A 22,759-nucleotide genomic window follows, 5' to 3' on the forward strand; every position below is an offset into this window, starting at 1 on the left:
AGTCCTGTCAATTCTGCCTTCACAAATTCCTATCTATCCCTTCCCTTTCAACCTAATGGGACTCCCTACTTCAGTCCTCCAACCCTTCAGTCCGTCCTATACATTGCTGCCAGGCCAATCTTCCTGACTCATACTGCGCTACTCAAAAGTGTCCAATAGCTACCCAGTACCTCTAAGATAAGAGCACCTAGGTGGTGCAGTGGATAGGGCTTGGGGCCTGGAGTTAGGAAGACTTGAGTTCAAATTTAACCTCACACAATTACTAGCTGTGTGACCCTGGGCAAGTCACTCAACTGGTTCTGTTTGCCTCAGTTTCCTCATCTGTAAAATGAGTTGGAGAAAGAAATGGCAAGCCACTCCAGTATCTTTGCCAAGAAAACCCCAAATGGGGTCATGAAGAGTCAGACCGGACTGAAACAACTGAATAACAACAACAAAACCTCTTAGGATAAAATCCAAACTCCTCAACCCAACTCTTCAGTCCCTCCACAATCTGACCTCAACCTAGCTTTTTAGCTCCATTTCCAACCAGTCACCTATAGAAACCCTGTGAGCCAGAGGCTACTCATTAACCAAGAAAATACTTTATGTATCCTCTGGACATTTGCATACACTGTGTGCCTTGTCTGGAATGCCTCCCACCTTTCCTTTGTTGCTCACCAAAATCCTATTCATTCTTTAAATCCCAGCTTCTTTAAATCTCTATCTTTTCTGTGAGTTCTTTGCTGTCACCCCAGTGCACTGTGATCACTGTCAGTGTCCCTCTCTTGGTATTGAAAATGTTTCCTCATACTATTAGCTATCTTTTTATCTGTCTCCCCAACTACCAATCAATCAATCAACAAGCATTTATTAAGCACCTACTATGCTCCAAACTTTGTGTTAGGTCCTAAGGCTAGGAAGTAAAAAAAAAAAAGTCCCTGTCCTCAAGGGAGGGCATTCTCTTACATTATGAACTTACATTCCATTGGGGGAGACAACATGTACACATATAAGTATGTGCAAAATGGACACAAATAAGTTTAAAGTGGGTAGGGGAATGACATGGTCAGACCTGTGCTTTAAGACTATCTCTTTGGCATCTGGGTGGAGGATGGACCAGAGAGGAGAGGCAAGCACAGGACACAGTAGCAGGTGTCTTGTAAATATTTGATGAAATTGGAAATAAATATCTTAGACCTTTTAACTGGGTGTAAGAGCTGGTTATGAAATATCAGAATTCTTCTGTGTTAACTGATAAGGGCTGTCATTGACGTGCATCTAATGGGTGTCTAGGACACATGGCTGCTGGATGAGGATCTGTAAATTGAGACTCTGCCTGCAGATTTAATAGGTGTCCACTCCAGCAGGAGATTGCACAAAGCTGCTCTGAGAAATCTCCTTATATGTGGGTGTCCTAGAGCTGCCTGGGGTCATTAATTCCTGTGACGCGTTCAGTCTCTGCATTGAGCATGTGGAATATTTTGGACTTAGGCTCGATGTCAGATCTCTCCATGGCAACTTGGGAATACAGGCTATTTTGAGAAATAGCATGCTTTGTTCCATAGGCAGCAGTGTTTATATCTGAGCCCAGACCAGACCTAAACAAAATGTCGTGAGTGATGACTGCTTTGTAAGACAGAAATGATGCTACTTGACTAATACTCCGCTTCTGCTGATCTCACTGCATTTTAATTATGTTTCATTTCTTCAGTGAAAGCCCCTATTAACGCGTCTTGTTAATGGGTGCATCTCTTCCTATAAAACTCACAAAACACAGAGACTGAAAAGAATAAAGAGGCTAACTCAACCTCCCATTCCCGTTTTGCACCTTCCCTGTCTGTCTGGTTTCATAAATAAGCTTCATGGAGGTGAGGCGTTTCACTGCTTTGGAAAACGGGATACAAAAATCAGTTTAACCATCAGCAAACATATCCCATGACTTTGTAGTTCTACTTTGGAGGAACAAAAAGTCCTATACCAAGATATTATTATTAGGCTACTTGTCCCCCAAGCTAAAAAGACTTTGTAGGTTGATACAGGACAAGAGCTGTGTCCATATGTGTCTTATTAAGGTGGAGGTGAGGAGCATAGAAACAAGGATCTGAGGCAGGCAGGTGCTCCTATATACAAAAGGGACTCTTATAGAATTTGGAAGTGAACCTGTTACCTGGGCCCATTCTAATCCAGATTCAAGTGTTTTAGCTTGATCAAAAAGTAACTGGCTAGGAAGTAGTAGGGATTGGGAGGTGGTGGCAAGGCAGGAAATTGGAGGTGATGTCATTCCATCAATGTCCTTCCCTTATACAATTTTAGCTTCTTCCTTAGGGAGCTATAGGATCTCCTTGTTTCTAGCAACCCAGCTGCCAACTAATGGTGGAAGTCCATTGGAAGCAGCAGAGTCCAGGCCTGGCTTTAATGGGGTTGACAAGCCTGAACTTGAGAATATATTTTATTGAAGATTCCTCCCCTGTGCAGAGAGATATGTGTTCTAGAAATGTAGGAGAGAAGTAACAGGCAAACTTTGAGTGAGGACCATGTAACTATTTAATTCAGTTCCAAAAGTGATGCGATCTAAACCAGGGGTGTCAAAACAAATAGAAATAGATCCCTGCAGGCTGCATATTGACTTAGAAAACCACAGACTCACATTATCAATGTTGTGTTGTATTTTGATTTCTTTTGTCAAACATTTCCCAATTACATTTTAATCTGGTGCTGACCCACACCGGGGACTTTTGCCTGCAGCATGGAGTTTGATACTTCTGATCTATACAGCTCAATCTATTCATTTCTGCCTTGTGCTCAATCTGCTTCATTCCACATATCTGTATATTCCTAGAATATGATATGTATTAGACTTCAGAGGATAGAGAACAAGTTTCAGAGGATAGAGAACGAGCTTCAGAGTGAGGAAGACTCCTACCTCTGACCCATTCTGGCTATGTGACTTTGGGCAGTTTTTTTTTCATAAAACAGGATTTTCCTATGTGAAAAGACCTATAGGGAAATCAGACTTGTGACTTTGGTCTTTTCAGCAACACTTCTCAACCAAGTGACCCAACTCATCTTCGAGAGAGGACTGAGGAATGAGAATGGTGGTGATATTAGTGCTTCTCAAGCTAGTCCCAGTTATTATTGTAATATCTCCTGCTAATTTTATGAATATGCTGAGTCTCCCTTCTAAATAATCATCACAGATGAGGGCTAAAAACCCTGGTAACTTCCCTAGTTGTTAATAATGATCAGTCTCCTTTCACTGACCTCATAGACAGCTCCCAGGTCACACAACTGAATTTTCCTGCAGGTTGTTTTAAACTGAGTGTGAATAATTTTTTCCCAAGATGCTATAGTAGAGAAAATGTTTCTGATTTACTGTCTTGCTTTCATCTCCTTAGAATGGGCTGTAGTTAGGGAAGGTAAATTAAAAATCACTCACTCTCCTCCCTTTGGCTTTAGTATTCACTGTGTGCATGCATGATGGGGCATGGCACAGGATGGATCTAGTAGAGGAACATGCTTTCATGGGATTCTTGGGGGCTCATAAAGGTTTTAATTATCTACTTGAATTATATTTATTATTGAATTTATTTATATTGAATTATATTTATATAGATATTTATAAAAATATTTTATATAAAGTATAATATAAAATTATATAATAATAAATACTGTAAAGTATTTATATATAACATATGATATATAAAATATAAATATTATAATAAATAAAATATAATATAAAATATAAAATTTTATATAAATATAAAATAACAATATTTTATATAAAATTTATATAAATATATTTATTATTATTGAATTAGAAGCAAAGGGGAGAATCAGGGAAGGAGTGAAGGGGATGGAAGGAGAGCTTTTCATACTCCATGCTTCAGAAGGGTCTCTGATGTCAAATTCTTCTAAATGGGAAGACAAAATGGGTGTTATATCATCAGGTTATAAGGGTACACAGGGTACTAGCCAGAAGCTCTGCCAAAATGAATTGCAAAAGTCTTATGAACTCTTTGCTGGGTCTGGACATGGGGTGTCAAGTGGAAGCCAATCAGCAGGGGTTGTCAGGCATTCTTTCAACAAACAGTTATTAAGTGTCTACTATTATATGCCAGGCACTTTGTTGGCTACTGGGGATCCAAAGACAAAAAACAAAAACAAAACAAAACAAACCAACCTCAGAGAAGTGCCTATCCCCAAAGAGTTTAAATTATATTGCTTAAGCTCGTACTATTATTCCCCATCCTATCTCTCTAATTTTTCAGTCTCTTCTTATGTACTGGCTTCTTTCCTGCTACTTTACAAATACTCCCAGATCTATTCCAGTCTTATTAAAAAAAAACCCAACTCTTCATTTGATCCCACCATCCCCTCAAGTTACTACTCTTTTCATAACCAAAGTCCTAGGAAAAACTGTCCACACAAATCACCTCCTCGGCTCTTCCTTTCACTCCTCTACCCCCTACGAGGTGGGTTTGAACCTCACAGACACTGCTCTTTCCAAGGTTACTAATGCCCTCTCACTCATCAAATTTGGTTGCCTTTTCTCATTTCTCTTCCTTTTTAACCTCTCAGTAGCACCTCCTTATAGCACTCTTTCTTTCCTAGGTTTTTATGACATCACTCAGTTGTGGTTCTCTTACTACCTTTTGGACCAACCCTGTTTCCTTTGCAGGATCATCACACATGTCCTGCCATTTATGTGTGGGCGTACCCCAGGGTTCTAGTCTGGACCCGCTTCTCTTCTTTCCTCATATCCTCCCTTACTGATCTCATCAGCTCCCATGGAGGTCAGTTCATCTCTCTGAAGATGACTCCCATTTCAACACATTGAGCCTTAGTCTCTCTCCTGAGTTTCTGTCTGCATCGACAATTACCTGGCTATCCTATAGGCATCTTAAATTCAACATGTCCAAAACAGAACTCATTATCTTTTGCCTCCAAATCTGCCTGTCTTCCTAACTTTTCCTATCCCTGTTGTCAGCACCACCACCCTTTTATTCAATCAGGTTTTCAACCTTGGAATCATTACACAAATCCAAACTGTAACCACATTTTGTACAAAGCCACAGAATCTGAGAGTTGGAAGGAACCTCAGAGGCCCCAACTCTTACCGAAACAACCATCCTTTCTAAAACTTAACCAACAAATAATCATCCAAGTGTTGCTCAAAGACCTGCAGTAAGGGGAAATCTGAAGATAGTCCTTTCCATTTGAACAGTTCTAATTATCCACAGGAAGGGAAGAGAATAAGCATTTATTAAGTACCTACTGTGTGCCAGGCAGTGAGCTAAGCACTTTACAAATATTATCTCATTGGATCCCTGCAACAATCCTATGAGGTTGGAAAGTGCTCTATTTGTGTATCCCAGTGCTTAAAACACTGGGATATTAAAATATATTCTGTAATATAACACTGGGATACTAATATAAATAAGGAATAAAAGGGATATCCTTTATTACAATACTGGAATATTAATATAAATATATGTAATATTAGTGCATAATTATATAGCAGAACACAGGGATATTAACATAAAATATTAAGAATATTAAGCACATAGTAGGTGCTTAATAAATGTTCACTGAATGAATGAGGTCTCAGCCTACAATAATCATCATGAACTCCCTTTTTTTGTTAATCCCCCTACCAAACTTCCCAGTGAATTGGCTTACTGACCCTTCTAATGTGCACCAATAAACAGAGCTCCTTCCACAAGGGGTCCCCACTCCATCAAGCAAGATGAATATAACAGAGCCAATGGCCAATGCTCACAATTCTAGACATGGCACAGGGACTCAGGCACTGCACACCAAACTGCTGCATTGTGGTTACTGCTGATGCAGCAGACTAACAACTGGAGTAGTCCAGCCATATTATAGTGGAGGTGGGGCAGGGAATGATTACTCAGAGGTTAAGAAACAGCAGAAAGAGAATCCTCTAGATGGAGATTTATAGCAATGCCATCAGGGGTCGTTTAGGTATTTTCAGAATGGTGCTCTTTGATATGCCCCACCGTTCCTACCATATGCCTCCCAGGTCATGATCCAGACCATCAGCCACTCATACCCACCAGGTGCTGTCCTTGAAGGCTCCTGGCAGAGCCCCTGAGCTCTGCCAAGAAAGATTAGAAGTATAATCCATGCAGCGCAATCTATTCATTTACGCCCAGGCCTCAGTTTGCTACATTCCATGTAGTCCTTAATTACCAGAATATAATATATTCTGCAGTTTCCTCATCTGTAAAATGAGTTTAATAACAGCACCTACCCCACCCCCAGAGTTGTTGTGAGGATCAAATGAGATAATAATTGTAAAGTGCCTGGCACATAGTAAGCACTATAGAAACTTTAGCCATTACTACTGCTGCTGCTACTACTACTGCTACTGCTGCTGCTGCTGCTGCTACTGTAGCTACTACTGATGGGGTGCTTGGGTGCCTGTGTTTCGACCCCAGTTCTCCCTTACATTCATCTTGTCTAATAAGACATTGATAGAAGCAGTCTGGATATTTCTAGTCAGCCCTGACCATTAGCTGACTTAGTGATGTTTCAGGCCTAAAACCACACCTCCATGTAACCCTGCCTTAGGCTATTTCCCAGTGAACTCTGGGTAAGATACCTGTGAAGCAGATACAAAAAGTGCATGTTCCTTTAAGTGCTGACCACCCCTTAACCACTCCCTAATCCCATCCCAAAACAACTAATTACCATATTTGGCATGTTTCACCCCAAAATATTCTATATAAACTTTATCTGCACCCCTGTAAGGTTGCAGGTTCCCCAAGAACTCTTGCCCACTGAAAAGCATAATTAATCTTTGCCACCTTGACTTAAACAATGCTTGAGTCCACAAATTCATTCCAGATGGCCCCGACCCTCTCCAGTACTTGGGTCCTTGAGGGGTACTCCCCCTCAACTATCCAGTCTGGGAACTCCAGTCGTGGAGTTCCTGGACCTCATCTCCCCAACCCTCAGCTGCTGCTGCTACTGCTGCCACTGCTGCTGCTGCTGCTACTGCTGTTGCTGCTACTGCTGCTGCTGCTGCCACTACAGGCAAATGATTATTACTCTGTATAGGCATCTATGTGGAGACAATGCTGGACTTGGAGTCAGGAAGAACTGAGTTCAAATCCAGCTTGAGAAGCTTACTTATGTGACCCTGGAAAAGACCTCTGTCTGCCTCAGTTTCCTCATCTGTAAAATGTGTATACTAAAAGTACCTACTTCCAAGGATTGTTGTGAAAATAAAAGATGATATTTTCAAAGTGCTGAGCAAATCCTCAAGCCCCCCAAAATGCTAGTTAATATTATTAAGTGCTAGCTATACATGGCAGAGAAGATACTATCTGCCCTGGTAGAGGGAGCTCATTAAACCAATTAAATCACAAGTTCAAAGAGAAAAAATGAAATTATAACGGAGAATCATTTTTCAACTCTCTTCCCTTTTCCATTCAAAAGACTAACTGCTTTGAAAAGACCCTGATTTTCTCACTTATGTTGGAAAAATTACAGCTAGGTCCTAATTCGTACAAATAATCAATTCCCCTGAAGTGGTCATTTTATTCAAATTTACCTTGCACATTTCTACTACACTGAAACCAATTTCCATATTTTAGACAATTACATCTTTGAATAGTACAAATTCTGGTCTGCTTCAGTCAATTCATTATTTGCACTATTTAGGACCTGGCTGTACTTCAATTAAATCCTCTTCCAATGCTATGGAGTTGGCCCTAAGTTGCTAAAGGCTGGACCTTCAGAAAGAAACCTCTGCTAGGACCTAAGAAGGTTTTGAGTATGGGTCCTGTTGTCTGAGGACCATCTATTGTTAACTTCCTTGGAAAGTTGGCTTCTAGGTTATAGATTCTGGTACCTCAACAACTCATGAAGGCCATCTATCAAGGAGGTGAGTGGCTGATATATTTTGCATATATATATTTATTGTTGGTGTGTTTAAAAATACATAGATACATACAGTATCTCCTATGCCTAGAATGATCTTGCTCAACTCCACCTCCTGGCTTCCCTAACTTCCTTGGAGTCCCAGCCAAAATTCTACCTTCTACAAGGATTTTCCCCAACCCTTCTTAATTCTAGTGCTTTCTCTCTGTTGATTACTTCAATTTATCCTGTATATATCTTTTTTTTTTACATAGTCATTCCCCCATTAGACTGTGATCTTTCTTTGTGTCCCCAGTGCTTAGCACAGTGGCTGGCACATAGTAGATGGTTAATAAATGTTTATTGACTGACTGTCAAACCTACTTGTATATGTATACTCTTGTATATGCATACTCTTGTATATGCTCATACATAGCAACTACATGATATCTTCCCTGATAGAATGTAGGCTCCTTGAGAGAAGGGACTCTTTCATTTTTGTGTTTGTATCTCTAATACCTAATACAGTACCTGGCATAAAGCAGGTATGCTTGCTGGTTGATTGATTGTGATCTTCATAGGTGGAGGAAATACCAAACTTTTGAAATAATGGATCTTTCAAAGGACTGACATTTGAAGAAACATTTTAAATACTGAAACATGCATTTTAGTATTTACCAAAACCGAGGGATGAATATGTACCAAAATCCATAACCTAGCAGCCAACCTTCCAAGAATGTACATATACGATCATTAGACTAATTTTTTAACCACATAGTACAATTTATCAATCTAAATGAATGTTCCCTTCCACTTATTCCAGTAAAGCTACCATTGCTCAGAACAATATGGGAACTCCCTTTTAAGAAATTACTTCAGGGGCAGCTAGGTGGCGCACCAGACCTGGAGTCAGGAGGACCTGAGTTCAAATGCGGCTTTAGACACTTGACACGTGTACTAGCTGTGTGACCTTGGGCAAGTCACTTAACCCCAATTGCCTTGACCCCACCCCCTACCCCCCAAAAAAACAAAAAAAAAGAAGAAATTACTTTAGGGCATGCCATTCGATGGACATATCTTCAATGCATACAATACCTTGAGGTCCCTAAAGCCACCATTCTTTTCTTTCCTGCTCTGCCTTGCCACCTACTTGCCTACTTGCATACAAACAAATCAAGTCTCACATGTCTCTAAGCACATATATATTTCCTAGCTGTATGACTCCAGGTAGATCACTTGACCTCTCTGGGTCCTAGTTTCCTCATCTGTAAAATGAGGGGGTTGTACTAGATGACTTCATAGCTCCCTTGCAGCACTAAATTTGTGGTCCTCCACTGTTGCCCACAAAAGTTCTCTGTAGGAGTATCTCAAGACCATCAATGGTATTTAAGCAGACATATGTTCTGGAATTCAGTTAAAAAAGTTACTTCTCAGTAAATTCAAATGAAGTATCTCATTGGTGATTGGTGGGGATGCCAACTTTCCTCCAATACTTCTCCTCCATGCCACAATATGAATAATGATCGACCCAGTTAAACTTTAACAAGATGAAGTAAGGGATCTCAGAGAGTAGAACTAGACTTTTGACTGTGCAACGGATAACAAATGGCCCCAGGAATTGGAGTTGGGGAAAAGATGGACATGATCTCCCAGGCAGGAAGCCCAAGTCTTACCTGGATGTCCATGCCCTTGTGTTCTTCCAAATGTTGCAAAAGTTCTTGCTTCTCTCTGGATAGCTGTTCAACAAGCTTCTCCTGGGCAGCCAGGCGTTCACTCAGCTCATCGATCCTTCTGGGATAATGAAACAATATCAATAATGATGAGGGTGGTGGGGAAAATATCATCACCTTTGATTTAAGGCTAATGCGAAAGACAGAACAAATAGTCTAGTGAAAAGAGCACTGGACTGGGGAGAGCATCAGGAAAGTCTAGTTTCATCCTGGTACTGCTGCTAACTAGCTCTGTGCCTTGAGGCAAGTCATCAAACTTAATTTTAAATGATTTTCCTCAGCTGGAATCATAGGCTGTTAGAGCTGGAAATAATCTGATTAGTCAGTCAATAAACATTTATTAATTATTTTATTAATTGATATTAAGCATCTACTATGGGCAAGGCACCATGCAAAGCTCTGGGGATACAAAAAGAGGTAAAAAGACAGTCCCTGCCCTCGAGGAGCTTACGATCTAATGGGGGGCCAACAAGCAAACAAATATGTACAGACAAGCTATAGACAGGATATATAGGAAGTAAATAAGAGATTATCTGGTCCTAATGTTGCTATGGAGCAGATGCTTAATAAATGCTAGTTGACTTTATGGTTTGCAAAGTGTTTTACATAATGTTATTTCTTTTGGTTCCCCATTAGAATAGGAATTCCTGGAGAGCAGGGGCTGTCTCTGCTTTTCCATTTGTATCTTCATTTCTTTATACATCAGTGCTTTGTACATAGTAAGTGTTTAATATACACTTTTTCATTCATGCGTTCATTTATTCATTCATTTATAAGGCTAAAACCACCCTATTTTAGCTTTGAGGCCTTTTAGCATTTATTCAAACAACAATGAGGCCCAGGAAAAGTCCTTGAATCAATCAAAGCCACTATGTGAAATAGATGTGTTCTTCTCTCTCTCTTTCCTCCTCCTCCTCAATCAATTTGTATTAAAGAAAGAAGCAATCTTAGAGCCAGGAGGTTGAAGCAAGCATGGCATTTCCAGCACTCTTTGGAGGAGAAAACAGAACTGTAGAAGAGAAGGAACCTATGGACAAGAGGCATTATCTGAGCAGGCTTCTCAGATTTAGAGGACCCAGGCTGAGGGAAATTCCAAGAAAATGTCAGCTGTTTCCCCAACTTCCCCCACAGGACGGATGCCTGCCCCTTCACAAACACTAGAATATGATCTATTGTTTCATTACCGAAATATTCAGTGAGCTGGATCTTGTCCCAGCCATAGAGGACAGGGCTTAACTAGAGATAGATATACATATAAGGTAACCTCTACCCTAATTGTTTGAAAATTGCCTACCTGGAGGCTCAGAGTCATCGCGACTGAACTCAGAACTTTTGGTCTAAAATAATCTCCCCAAATTTGAAGAGGACAGAGCCAAATAGACCTTAAAGGCTATTATGGTGTTCCTTAAGTTCAAAACAAGATAATTCTTGTAACAGAGTGTTAGACATTCATTATTTCTCACAACCCCCGTTATCCCCATTTTACAGACGAGGAAACCATGGCTGACCAATGTGAAGTGACTTGTCCAGGGTCAAACAGCTACTGATCACCTGTGGCAGTATTCAGACTCCAGTCTTTCTGGACTCCAGTGTTCTAATTAACATCTCATGCTACCTTCACCCAAATCTTTCATTTTATATACGATAATACTAAAGCCCAGAGGGAATGCCTTGGCCAAAGCAGTCCATGACAAGATTTGGGATCAGAATTCGGATCTCCCAGCACCGAGTCTGTCCCCTTTTTTCACTTTACTGTGTTGCCTTCTATAAAATGGGATAGAGATACTTTCCTTATTTATTCCTCATGTTTGTTTTGATGATGAACTAGGATCATGAAAATAAAAACATTTTTCTTAAAAACTGAAAAAAGAGAGATTCAGATGTAAAATATAATGCTTGTGGTCACTCATCATCATCATCATCATTGTCATCATCGTTGGCATAGATAAGCTAGTTTTTAGACTTCCCATTCCTCTGGCCAAGTCTATACTGGCCACTGGGAGGGGTCAAGGCTCTTAACCCTGCGGTTTTCCAACCTTTTTTTTTTTTTAAATCTTGCAACCTAGTCCTATTCTTTGCCATGAAGAACAGCAACGCGTAGAATATTTAAGTTGGTGACACTGTGAGAGAGTTAAGAGACTGGTACCCGCACATCACTCCAAGTGCCAGAACCAGATTACTTGTGGTCCAGCTACTGAACCTCCTGGTGCACGGTTTGAGAACCATGATGATCCCCTAAACCCTTCTTTGGGCCAGGGATGGTGGCATGCGTTCTGTCATCAACAAGACAAGAGCATGCGAAGGGACAGAATAAGTCAAAGAGTGGCCCGAGTCACCTACTTGTCTCTCTGGGCCAGGGCTGTGCAGTGGTTGTTGTCCTGACCCTTACTTCCCGCCGCGTCTTCCCCATCCTTGGTGACCTCCTTCAGTTTCTCAGTTAACTCCAGGTTGCATTCTTTCTCGGCCTCCACCAGTGCTGCCATCCGCTCAGCCTCATTCTTTGCAAGTTTGGTTTCCTGGATAGAGAATAAACACCGAAATTTCCAGGAGGCCCCAGGTAAGGCAGGAGCCCTGAAATAATAACAGCTCGAGTATTCAAATATTCAAGAATGGTATGTATGTAACATCATGTTATATCATCGTATCATACTGTCATGATACATAACGTATCAAGAATGATTCAAGAATGATGTGTAACAACGATGATGATTATCCTTATTATGATATAGCTAACGTTTATATAACATGTACTCTGTGCCAGGCTCTGGACCAAGTGCTATCTCAATTGATCCTCACAACAACCCTGGAAGGTAGGTGCTATTATTAACATTCCCATTTTACAGATGAGCAAACAGAGATTAATTGATTTGCCCAGGGTCACACATCTAATATGCATCTGAGGCTGGATTTGAACTCAGGTCTTCCTGACTCTAAGCCCAATGCTCTATCCACTGTACCCATTAACTGCCTCAGTGTATGTAGAGCTATACACTTGCTCACATGTATAGTGAACTACACAGTTTAGGATTGACTTTTCTCACAACAACCCTGTAGGGATTGGGCATTGAAAGCATGATTATTCCCATTGTACAGATGGGAATCAGGATTAAGCAAGCAACTTGACCCTAGGAACCAAGGACTTAGTGGCAGAGCCAAGACTCCAGGCAAGGCCTTCGGACTCCAAGAGCCAAGTGTGAAAACCAGGGACCCTGGGACAGGGACAGGAAGAAAGGTCAGAGGTGATACATGTATGCGTATATACATGTACACGCATGTATGTAAACATACACATGTACAGGGCTATGAGTCCTACTCCCAGACAGAAGAATAAATCCACGTGTCAGAAGCATCTTTTCTGGGGCTCTAGAGCTCATGTTTACCTCCTGCAAAAGCTGTATCTTGTTCTCCAGCAGCTCATACACATGCTCGGTTTCTAGCTGCCTCTCTTCATAATGGCGCCGGAGCTCGGTTTCATTATGGCTGTTCTGATTCTCTGCCGCTGCCCTGCAATGACATGACATTGGCCAATTAGAAGCTCTCCTCACTTCTCTCCTGGCTGTATTTTGGCATTTGTCTGACTTTTCCACCATACCCCCACATCAAGTATTTTCCCTGTCCTCCCCCTCCCTTGTTAACTTCCTTTTGTGTGTTGTCTCTTTCCCCAACCCCCATTAGATTGTAAGCTCCTTGAGGACAGGGACTGTCTTTTTCCTTGAAATTTGTATCCCCAGGGCTTAGCGCACACACACACACACACACACACACACACACACACACACACACATATATATATGTAGCATATAGTAGGCACTTAATATATGTTGGTTGACTGACTGTCTGATGGGCATTAGTGTCCCATGAGGACATCAAGTGCTCTTATGACTTCACGTCATTTTGACCAGGAAGAAGGAGACAAGTTTGTCTCATGGACCTCGGATCAAGGAAGGATGTCAAAGGGTAAACATCTTTCCATCCCCTCTCTGATAATATTTAAGAAACCCAGCACAGTTGTTGTTTATTGAATCACATAGATTATTTGTCTTCCCCCAAATTTCACTGTTACCACAGATTCAAGATAAGAAATGGAAAAGGGGGCTTTTCAGAAAACATTTGAAAGATGGAAGAAAGTCTGCCCAATTCACAACTTTCTATCCCTGGAATCTTCCTTCTTACAGCCTTCTAATCTAACCCAATCCCCTCTTGTTGCCTGAATTCTCATTCCCTCTGACAGCAGATGGTCAAGAGCAGGCTGTCCATTGAAATCTGTGCAGCCCCCATCCAGAACTTTGAAAAGCATTCTTTTGGTGGAGTGCCAACCATTTTATCCAGGAGAGCTCAGGACTTTGGCACAGCTACCCTTCTCCTCTGTCCACAGGAATGCCCAGAGGCCCCAGAGTAAGTGAATCAGGTGCCATTGGCTTATTTATAGAGGGCCAGGCAGCTGTCCTTAAACTTAGGGGATCAAAGAAAGAGAGAAGGAAAGGAAGATGATGGGCATTTTCAGAGCCAAGAGCTGAGTGGTTCTTAATGCAGTTTGGATTTTTATTCCAAGTTCTTAATCATTTCTGGACTACAATCCACTTCCCTCCTCCCCCACCCCATGTCTTCATTTCTAAGGCTGTGGGATATTGGCTAGAGATGCTGAGTCCACAGGAACTCTGTTTCACTTTTGGGGGCTGTATCCAAGGTGACCACAGGAGACTCCCCACTGAGAGCTGACCCTGCTCAATGCTACTCCAGCCTTGCTGAGAAGCTCATTAGGAACCTGCAGCCTCTCCTTCCCCAGTAACTACCCTCTCCCATAGAGTGTCAGAGGTTTCTCCTACTCTCGGGAGCCACTTAACAGTTTCTCCTGGGCTCCCTTGGAATGGAAGACCCATTGGAGAGGGAAAGGAAGGAACAAGCATTTACTAATTCTACTATGTTCCAGGTGCTGTGTTAAGGGCTTTACAGATACTATCTCATTTGAGCCCCACAAAAACCCTTTGGAGATAGCTGCGATGATGATGATGATGGTGATGGTGATGATGGTGATGATGATAAGTGCCATTATGCTATTATTTTACAGACAATAATAATAAAAGTAATAATCACTAACATCTATATACCACTACTATGTGCCAGACACCATGATAAGAGCTTTACCATTATCTCATTCAATCCTACAACCCTGGAAGTAGGTGCTACTATTATCCTCATTTTACAAAAGGGGCCACTAGGTGGCACCATAGTGCATAGAGCCCCAGGGCGAGAAAACTCATCTCCCTGAGTTCAAATGTGGCCTCAGACACTTACTAGCTGTGTGACCCTGAGCAAGTCACTTTACCCTGTTTGCCTCAGTTTCCTCATCTGTAAACTGAACTGGAGAAGGAAATGGCAAGCCACTCCAGTATCTTTGCCAAGAAAACCTCAAATGGGCTCATGAAGAGTAGATGCAAATGAAAAACAACTGAAAATTTTATTTTATTTTACATTTTATTTTTATATTTATTTATAATATTCATATATTTTATATTTATAAATATTATTATATATTTAAATATAATGTTTATATATTTATCTTACATTTTATTTTATTTTGCAGATTTTACAAATGAAAAAACTAAGGCAAGCAGAAGGTTAAATGACAGAGTCATACAGCTGGTAAATGTCTGAGGCTGGATTTGAAGTCAAGTCTTCCTTACTACAGGCCTGGTGCTCTATTTGCTGTGCCCCCAGCTGCCTCTTAGAAGAGTTGCTGCTATCCTGGGGTTGAGGTCAAAAGGAATGCCCAGTACTCCTCAAGAAAATAAACCTGGGGAAATAGATTTGCCCCTGAGTGTTTTAAAACTCCTTGAAGGTGTAAGTTAAACCTTGGTTAACTGGAATCCTTTAAAGAAAATGGAGAGTTAGAGTCAGGTGAGCTTTCCATGCTTGTCCAAAACTCCTTATTTTGTTTCAGTTGGCACAAATTTTTCCAAAGGGTGTTCATCCACTTTTCATTTTTAGCAAGAGACCAGTGCTCAGAAAAGCAAGTACGGGTGGCGGGGCGGGGGGGGGGGGAACGACATTTAAATGATGGAAAAAACAAGAGATAACAATAAAAAATTTGCTTAAAAAGACAGAAAAGCAAGGACTCTTTACTGAGCATAAGTGAATTTTTCTTGAAAATTCAGAATCCTGGTATACCTAAGGGATTCCCTTATCTCTACTTTCATAACCCAATCTTCCTTCAAATATATATATATATATGTTCAAATGCCAATTCAACTTGACAAGCATTTTTTAAGTACCTAATAATATGTGCTAGGCTCTGTGCTAAATGTTGAGGAAAGAAAGAAAGAAAGAAGGAAGGAAGGAAGGAAGGAAGGAAGGAAGGAAGGAAGGAAAGAAAGAAAGAAGAAAGAAAGGAAAGAAAGAAGAAAGGAAGAAAAGAAGGGAATGAGGGAGGACGGAAGGAAGGAAGAAAAGGAGGAAGGAAGGAAGGAAGGAAGGAAAGAAGGAAGGAAGGAAGGAAGGAAGGAAGGAAGGAAGGAAAGAAAGAAGGAAAGAAAGAAAGAAAGAAAGAAAGAAAGAAAGAAAGAAAGGAAGGAAGGAAGGAAGAAAAGAAAGAAAAAGTGTCTGTCCTCTAGAAGCTTATCTTCTACTGGGAAAAAATGACATACGCACAGATAAGTAGACAAAATCTATACAAAGCAAAAGCAAAGCAGTTTTGCAGAGGGGGTGGAGCCCCAACAATTGATGGGAAGGATAGATCAGACAAGGCCTCCTGGGATGGGCAGCTGAGCCTTGAAGGAAGCTAGGGATTCTAAAAGGCAGAGGTGAGGAGAGAGCATTCTGGGCATGAAAGCAAGAGCCTGAAAGTTGTTTATAGGGAGTGCATTGAGGAGAAGGAAAGTGAATTCTATCTAGAAAGAATGTTGGAGGCAGATTATGAAAAGATTTAAATGCCATAAAAGGTTTCTTTGACTAAAGCAGTAAGTTCTTGAGACCCCTGGAATTACTCCTCTTTCAGGGAGTTCTCAAGGTCAAAACTATTTCCATAAAAATACTAAGATGTTTTAATTTCTGATATGATAAATATCTATAGTTATAACCAACATCAAAGCTCTTTGGGGGAGAGGAGGTCCTCAATCATTTTTGGTTCTAGGACCAAAAAGTTTGAGAACCACCAACACAAAGACAAAAGGGAGACAATAATACTCGTTGAGGAAGGGAGGGACATGGACTGTTATTCTTCATTTTGTATTCTCAGTTCCTAGCATGATACCTTGACACAGTAGGCATGTAATAAATGTTTGTTGCTACACTGGATTGTATTGAATCATGCCACCATACTGATACGGCACTCATTGTCCCTGGTGTAGTAAGAGTCAGAGGAACAAGTCAAAATTTCTTTGGGGGTCCAGTGCTGTTTGTTTGCTTTTTAAAATATCGGCAAGCCAGCAGCATTCAGAGCACAGAGTCACCTGGAGGATGGGAGGGACTAGAGCTCAGGTAATCACTGAGAGGCAGCTCACCATGTTTTATCGAGGTCTTGCTGCTTTTCCTGGATTTCCCTCTTCAGGCTCTCTACTTCCACCTTCAGCTCGATGTTCTGAAAGGAACACAGATGTTAGTCATCACTCAGTGCTTGGAAATCCTCATTATCTTTACTACCGGTTGCCGAAGCCTGATGTCTGATTTCCAGTGCAGGAATCAAGCTCCTACAGAACCTGCTCTTATGCAGCCTCTTGGCTCCTCAACATCCTGACCCTCACTGGGCAGAATATCTACAAAAGGATTATATATTTTCAGTGGACTAGGAGATCTTGTTACTTAAAAGTAATCTTAGAGCAAATCCTTCTGGAGAAGGGACAGTACCTGGCCTACCAGTTTTCTCTGGTTGAAATTCTTCACTTAGCTAGACTGATCCCCAGAAGCAGTGTGGAAAGAGCACTGGATTCAGAAGACCATGGTTGAAACCTTGCCTCTGACACTACCTGTGTGACCATGGGTAAGCCATATAAACTACCTGGAATCCAGTTTCCTCGACTGAAGCTCCATCCATTTATGGGCCCTTAGTCCAAATCTTTTCAGTTTGGTAGGACCTGCCACAGCTCATGCGTCCATTTCATAAGCTCTCAAAAATCCAGGGTTCCTTCCTTGTGCTAACAAGGTATCACAGTAATGGTTAGTGGGAGACACGGGTCTCCACTTGTGTCAGCCATCAATGCTTTTAAGCAGGCTGCTGTCCGTAGTAGGTAGGACTCTGCTTAGCTTTTAGTATCAGATGAGGTCGGGAGTGTTGAAGGTGACCTAGCTGCTGTACACTTCCTTGGTGGGAAGAGGGGATAACAATAAAAGCAATAATAATAACTAGCACTCATATAGAGCTTTTTGGATCAAAAGGGCTTTACAAAGACACTTTATCCCATTTTGTCCCCAAAGCAGCCATGGGAGGGAGATGCTATTATGATCCCCAATTTACAAAGAAGGAAACCGAGGCAGGCAGCGGTTAAGTAACTTTTTCAGCGTCTGAATTCAGGTCTTCCTGACTCTAGAGTCTAAGTGATCTGCTAGGACACCTAGATGTTACTGTGAGAATCACATGAGATAAAGTGTATGAAAGGGCCTTGTAAACAGACAGATACACAAATGTTGGGCATTACCCTATATAATACCATGCAGAACAACTTCATTCCACAATTGCTTTGATGATACATCGAAGATTTTCATAGCAGCATTAAATGTGATTGCAAAAACCTATAAATGGCCTTAGAGACCAACAATAGGGAATGATTCAATACATTTTGGTCCATTAATCTTTTTTTTAATCAGATGTGATTTTACTGGGATAGGATACTTCTGGTGAGCAAGTTCCCTCTATCAATGCAGACACATATTTGCTCTTCAACTTATGAGTATTGCTTGTTGGGCACTAAATAGTTAAACAACTTTCCCCCAGGTAGGACAGTCACTATGTGTCATTTTTCAAACCAAATAAATTTTTTTTGGAGGGGGGAAGGCAGGGCAATTGGGGTTAAGTGCCCAAGGTCACACAGCTAGCAAGTGTGTCAAGTATCTGAGGCAGGATTTGAACTCAGGTCCTCCTGACTCCAGGCTCAGTGATCTACTCACTATACCACCTAGCTGCCTCCAAATAACTTTTCAAACCAAAATAGCCAACCCTAGCCATCATTCCCTATATGTGTTGTCTTCCCCTTTAGAATTTAAGCTGTTTGAGGACCAATAAGGTCACATTTTTGTATTTGTATCCACAGGGGGCTTGTTAAACACTTAATAAAAGCTTCCTCATTCGTTCATTTATTAATTCATTCAAGCCAAACTCTCCTCTAATTTCACAAAATCCTACAGGAATAACACCAGATTCTTGATACCTATAATATGGTTACATTGGAATAACTGCCCTTTGTTGTGTTATTTTATCTTAAATCACCTTTTTATGGACCCAGTTAAACATATTTGACAGTCTACAAATAGAATTATATTTTCAGTGCACCAAGAGATCTTGCTACTTAAAGTAATCCTAGAGCAGATCCTTCTGGAGAACAAATAATCACCCCCTAATTTGCCATCTGTATAAATCTGGATTTCCATTTGGGTTCTCTTAGCCCAAATGTAATAAGCATCATTTCCTCAAAATCTGGACTGCATTAACTCGACTGTGGCCCATAATCAGCATGGTTTTTGAGTGTAGACCTATTTTCTTTTTTAAAAAGCTCATTTTCAAGCTGTGACCTACATTCAGGAATGGCCTATATTCAGACCAATGATAAATAGAGTCATGGTTTGCTTAATCAAATGAAACATCCATAAAGTGCTTCACACATTGCCTGGCTCTTATATAGTAGGTGCTATGTAAATACTAGCTATTATTAATATTATTATTGCTGTTAATAATAATAAAGCAAAGTGCACCTGTGGCCAGATCTAGGCTAGCTTTGAGCAATCACAAAGGAGAGGAAAAAAAACTTGCTCTATGCTGGGTTAACAGCAAACTTCTAAATGGAGTCGAGACACAACTGTTCCTTTTTGAGATTTATTTACTGCTCTTCACTTCCTCTGACAAGTGTGACAGTTCCAGAGGAAACAGATTTCCATTGAATATGAAGGTCTAAAAATCCAACTATGTCAGCCATATCTTCCAAAAAAAATTAAAAACCAAAGATTATCCTCTCCTTTTTACAAGGTGTCATGCTCTGGCCAATATCATATTACCTTTTCCACAAATAGAAACAGACAGCTGAACCTGTCCATCAAAAGTCACACATAACCATCTAACGATACAGTATTTCATATTATGTTTTATTCAGAAAGGAATCAGGGCATTCAAGGTAACCTTTGTTGTACTGTTAGGGGAGGGTTATAGGTATACGTGTATGTGTGTGCTTAAATATTGCATCCAAACAGTAGAGAAATCAAGGCACTCTGTGGCAAAACCTGCTGACTGGGCAACTGACTTGGTTTAAGAAATTGTCAAAAAAAAAGATTTAAGTGTGTATTAGTCAATGTGACTACACACACACATGTGCAAGGACCTCTCTGGGCATCCACATAAAAGCTGGTACATGCGGAAAGTGGAGAAGCCAAACTGGAGACTCATCATCAAGCAGTGAGCTGAGAGACTCTTCTCAGAGAGATTGAAAATAACTCTTCCTCCCCCAAATCATGAGACACAAGAGGACTGTGAGTCAGCAGACGGGAGAGTACAGCCCAAGAGCCACAAAGACCACAGGTAGGCACAATGCACGCAAGCTGGGAAAAGCCTTAGATATCACATCACTAGCACCATCACCTACAGAGAAGAAGGAAAAGTATTCTTTTTCAAGGAATTCTGAGAGTTTAAGGGAGGCAGCAGAGCACAGTGGAAAGAATCAGAAGCTCTCCAGTCAGAGGACCTGGATTCAGATGCCATTTCTAGTGCTTATTACCAGTGTGACCTTGGGAAAGTTACCCTTCCCAGCACCAATTTCCTTATCTGCAAAATAAAGGGGTTGGACAAGATACCCCCGAGATCCTCTTTAGCTCTAAATCTATGAACCTATGATGTTGTCTGAAGGTGAACTCCTTCCAGGGTCTCTCTAGATCTGTGGAGGTGAATTCCTTCCAGGACCTAGATCTATGACCCTTCTACTTGTCTGAAGGTGAATTCCTTCTAGGGTCTCTCTAGATCTATGGAGGTGAATTCCTTCCAGGACCTAGTACCCACATCACTGAGACCACAGGTCCATCAGAGTCCTTGCCTGATCCACACAAAGTCACCTAAGGAAGGTTATCAGCATCTATTTTAGAATCATGGAATCTTTGAGTTTGAAGTCAACTTAGATGTCATCTACTCCACACCTTCCTGAAGTATTAACACTTCTACAGCATCTTTGACAAAAGGTCATTGAATAACGGTGAACTCATGACCACCCAAAGTAGCCCATTCTATTTGAGGGCAGTTCTAATTGTCAGGAAGTTCCTATATTGAGCTCAAATCTGAATCCCTGTCATTTCTTATCATTGGTCCTAGTTCTGCTCTTGAGAACCATTCAGACTAAATCTAATCTTTCTGCCATGTAACAGGCCTTAAAAAACATTTGACAATAGTACTTTAAATGAGAAGACTTTGACATTTAAAGAAAAAAAAAAAGCATTGGACCTCCTTAATGTTGTCCAAAGGCCCAGTCCTCAGGCTCCTCATGTAATAGAGACTTAACTTTAAACAGGAAAATAAAAAAGGCAGGGAGTCTTACATTTTGATCATTCTTACCTGATTTAAACACTCGATAAGACAACGGAGAAATAAAAATAATTGAGTGACTTGGCCAAGGAATCATAACGTTTTAGGTGAGGTTAGACCTCTCTGACTATGGTCCTCAAACTCAGATATCAGCTTCTACTTCAACATTTTGCTCCCATCAACAATTGCCTGTCTTTACATGGTTAAATGTGCCCAGGATGCTGAATTCTAGAAAATGTGCTGAGCTAGTACACAAACCCAGCCACAGCCTGACTCGGGATAATTGAAATTCCCAGCCACAATTATGCACTAAAAAATATTTACATGTCATAGTGTGGAAAGAATTCCTGCCTTTACAGGGTGGTAGGAGGGTTTGAATTAGAGATGGAGGGAGGGAGTAGATTTGGATTCCCTAGAATGGACATTCCCCTCCTCTCTATACTGCCCATCCCACCCTTTCCACCATTCACACTACCCATTCCAACTGCCTCTCTCAGTTATAGCTTGGGGACATTTAAAATAAAGGGGGCAAGGAGGAGCAGGGAGGAGAGGGGAAGGAAGGAAGGGCATTCATTCTTTATTGTCCTTATAATGTCTTCATAGACTGGAGAGAGCACAGAGCCAAGACCAGAAGTTTCTGAACACTAGGCAAGGTTTAAACATTGTACCATTGCCTTTCCTCCAAACACATTTACTATTGCATCCTGTGTGTTTTCATCAGAACATTTGAGTCTTTACTGAAAAGTATTAAAACATATTCAGCACCTATTGTATGCATAGCATTGTGCAAATTGACAGTACCAAATGAGTACCTTTGAACCAAAGAGAATAGAATTTTCAGATGTTAAAATATATATGTTTATGTATAAAAAGTAATATTAATGTAGTAGATGTTGCATCACTATAGGGGCCATGCCAGGGAGTATACAGGGGACTCCAGGGGCATGGTTCCTGGGCTAGCCCCTACAGAACCATTTCTATACATGCTCTATGGGGACCACCACTGCTACCTTAAAAAACATCTCTTCTTTTGGGCCATCACAAGTTATACTCTAGTGGTTGCCTATCTCGTCTACTTCTGGTCCCAGCTCTGGCCACAAAGTTAATGAATCCTACATAAAATTATCAGAGTAGCCTTACCTCCACAAAACAGGACATGAAATTTGATAATCCACTAACTACAGGGGGTCAAACCAATTTCAACCACATCACATCGACATGCAAGTGGGATACAACTCTTTTTTCAGTGTCAAATTCTCTCTGTAGCCACTTCCTGCATAAAATCACTCCATCATTGTTCATAAACGCATTCACGCTCCATCTGCAAGCATTCACATGTAGATTGTCCCCATTTTAACTATGGCTTAAGCAGATCCCAAATTGGCTCATCACGGAGGCTTGTCAGTTCTTTGTCAGGTCTTCCTTGTGTTTAGGCAAGGGAGGGGGTGGGGAA

At 40.9% G+C, this 22,759-nt stretch overlaps 1 protein-coding gene across 7 annotated transcripts in view; it reads right to left on the reverse strand.

Annotated features, from left to right (window-relative positions):
• The window catches only part of LOC118856190 (myomegalin-like), a 273,345-nt gene that overhangs the window by 112,254 nt on the left and 138,332 nt on the right, over window positions 1-22,759 (reverse strand). For 6 of the 7 annotated variants that reach the window (XR_005010844.1, XR_005010846.1, XM_036766329.1 and 3 more), the window contains 4 exons: window positions 17,099-17,175; window positions 12,980-13,103; window positions 11,940-12,115; window positions 9,543-9,660 (listed from right to left, as the gene is read on the reverse strand). Coding sequence is in view for 4 of the 7 variants with exons in the window: in XM_036766329.1 (XP_036622224.1) it covers window positions 9,543-9,660; window positions 11,940-12,115; window positions 12,980-13,103; window positions 17,099-17,175 (495 nt within the window). In the remaining 3 variants the exon portion in view is untranslated. The remainder of the gene's footprint in view (window positions 1-9,542; window positions 9,661-11,939; window positions 12,116-12,979; window positions 13,104-17,098; window positions 17,176-22,759) is intronic. The other variant, XR_005010845.1, reaches the window with a different exon arrangement.

Source organism: Trichosurus vulpecula, chromosome 7 (assembly GCF_011100635.1).
Source record: "Trichosurus vulpecula isolate mTriVul1 chromosome 7, mTriVul1.pri, whole genome shotgun sequence".
Taxonomy (NCBI): Eukaryota; Metazoa; Chordata; class Mammalia; order Diprotodontia; family Phalangeridae; genus Trichosurus; species Trichosurus vulpecula.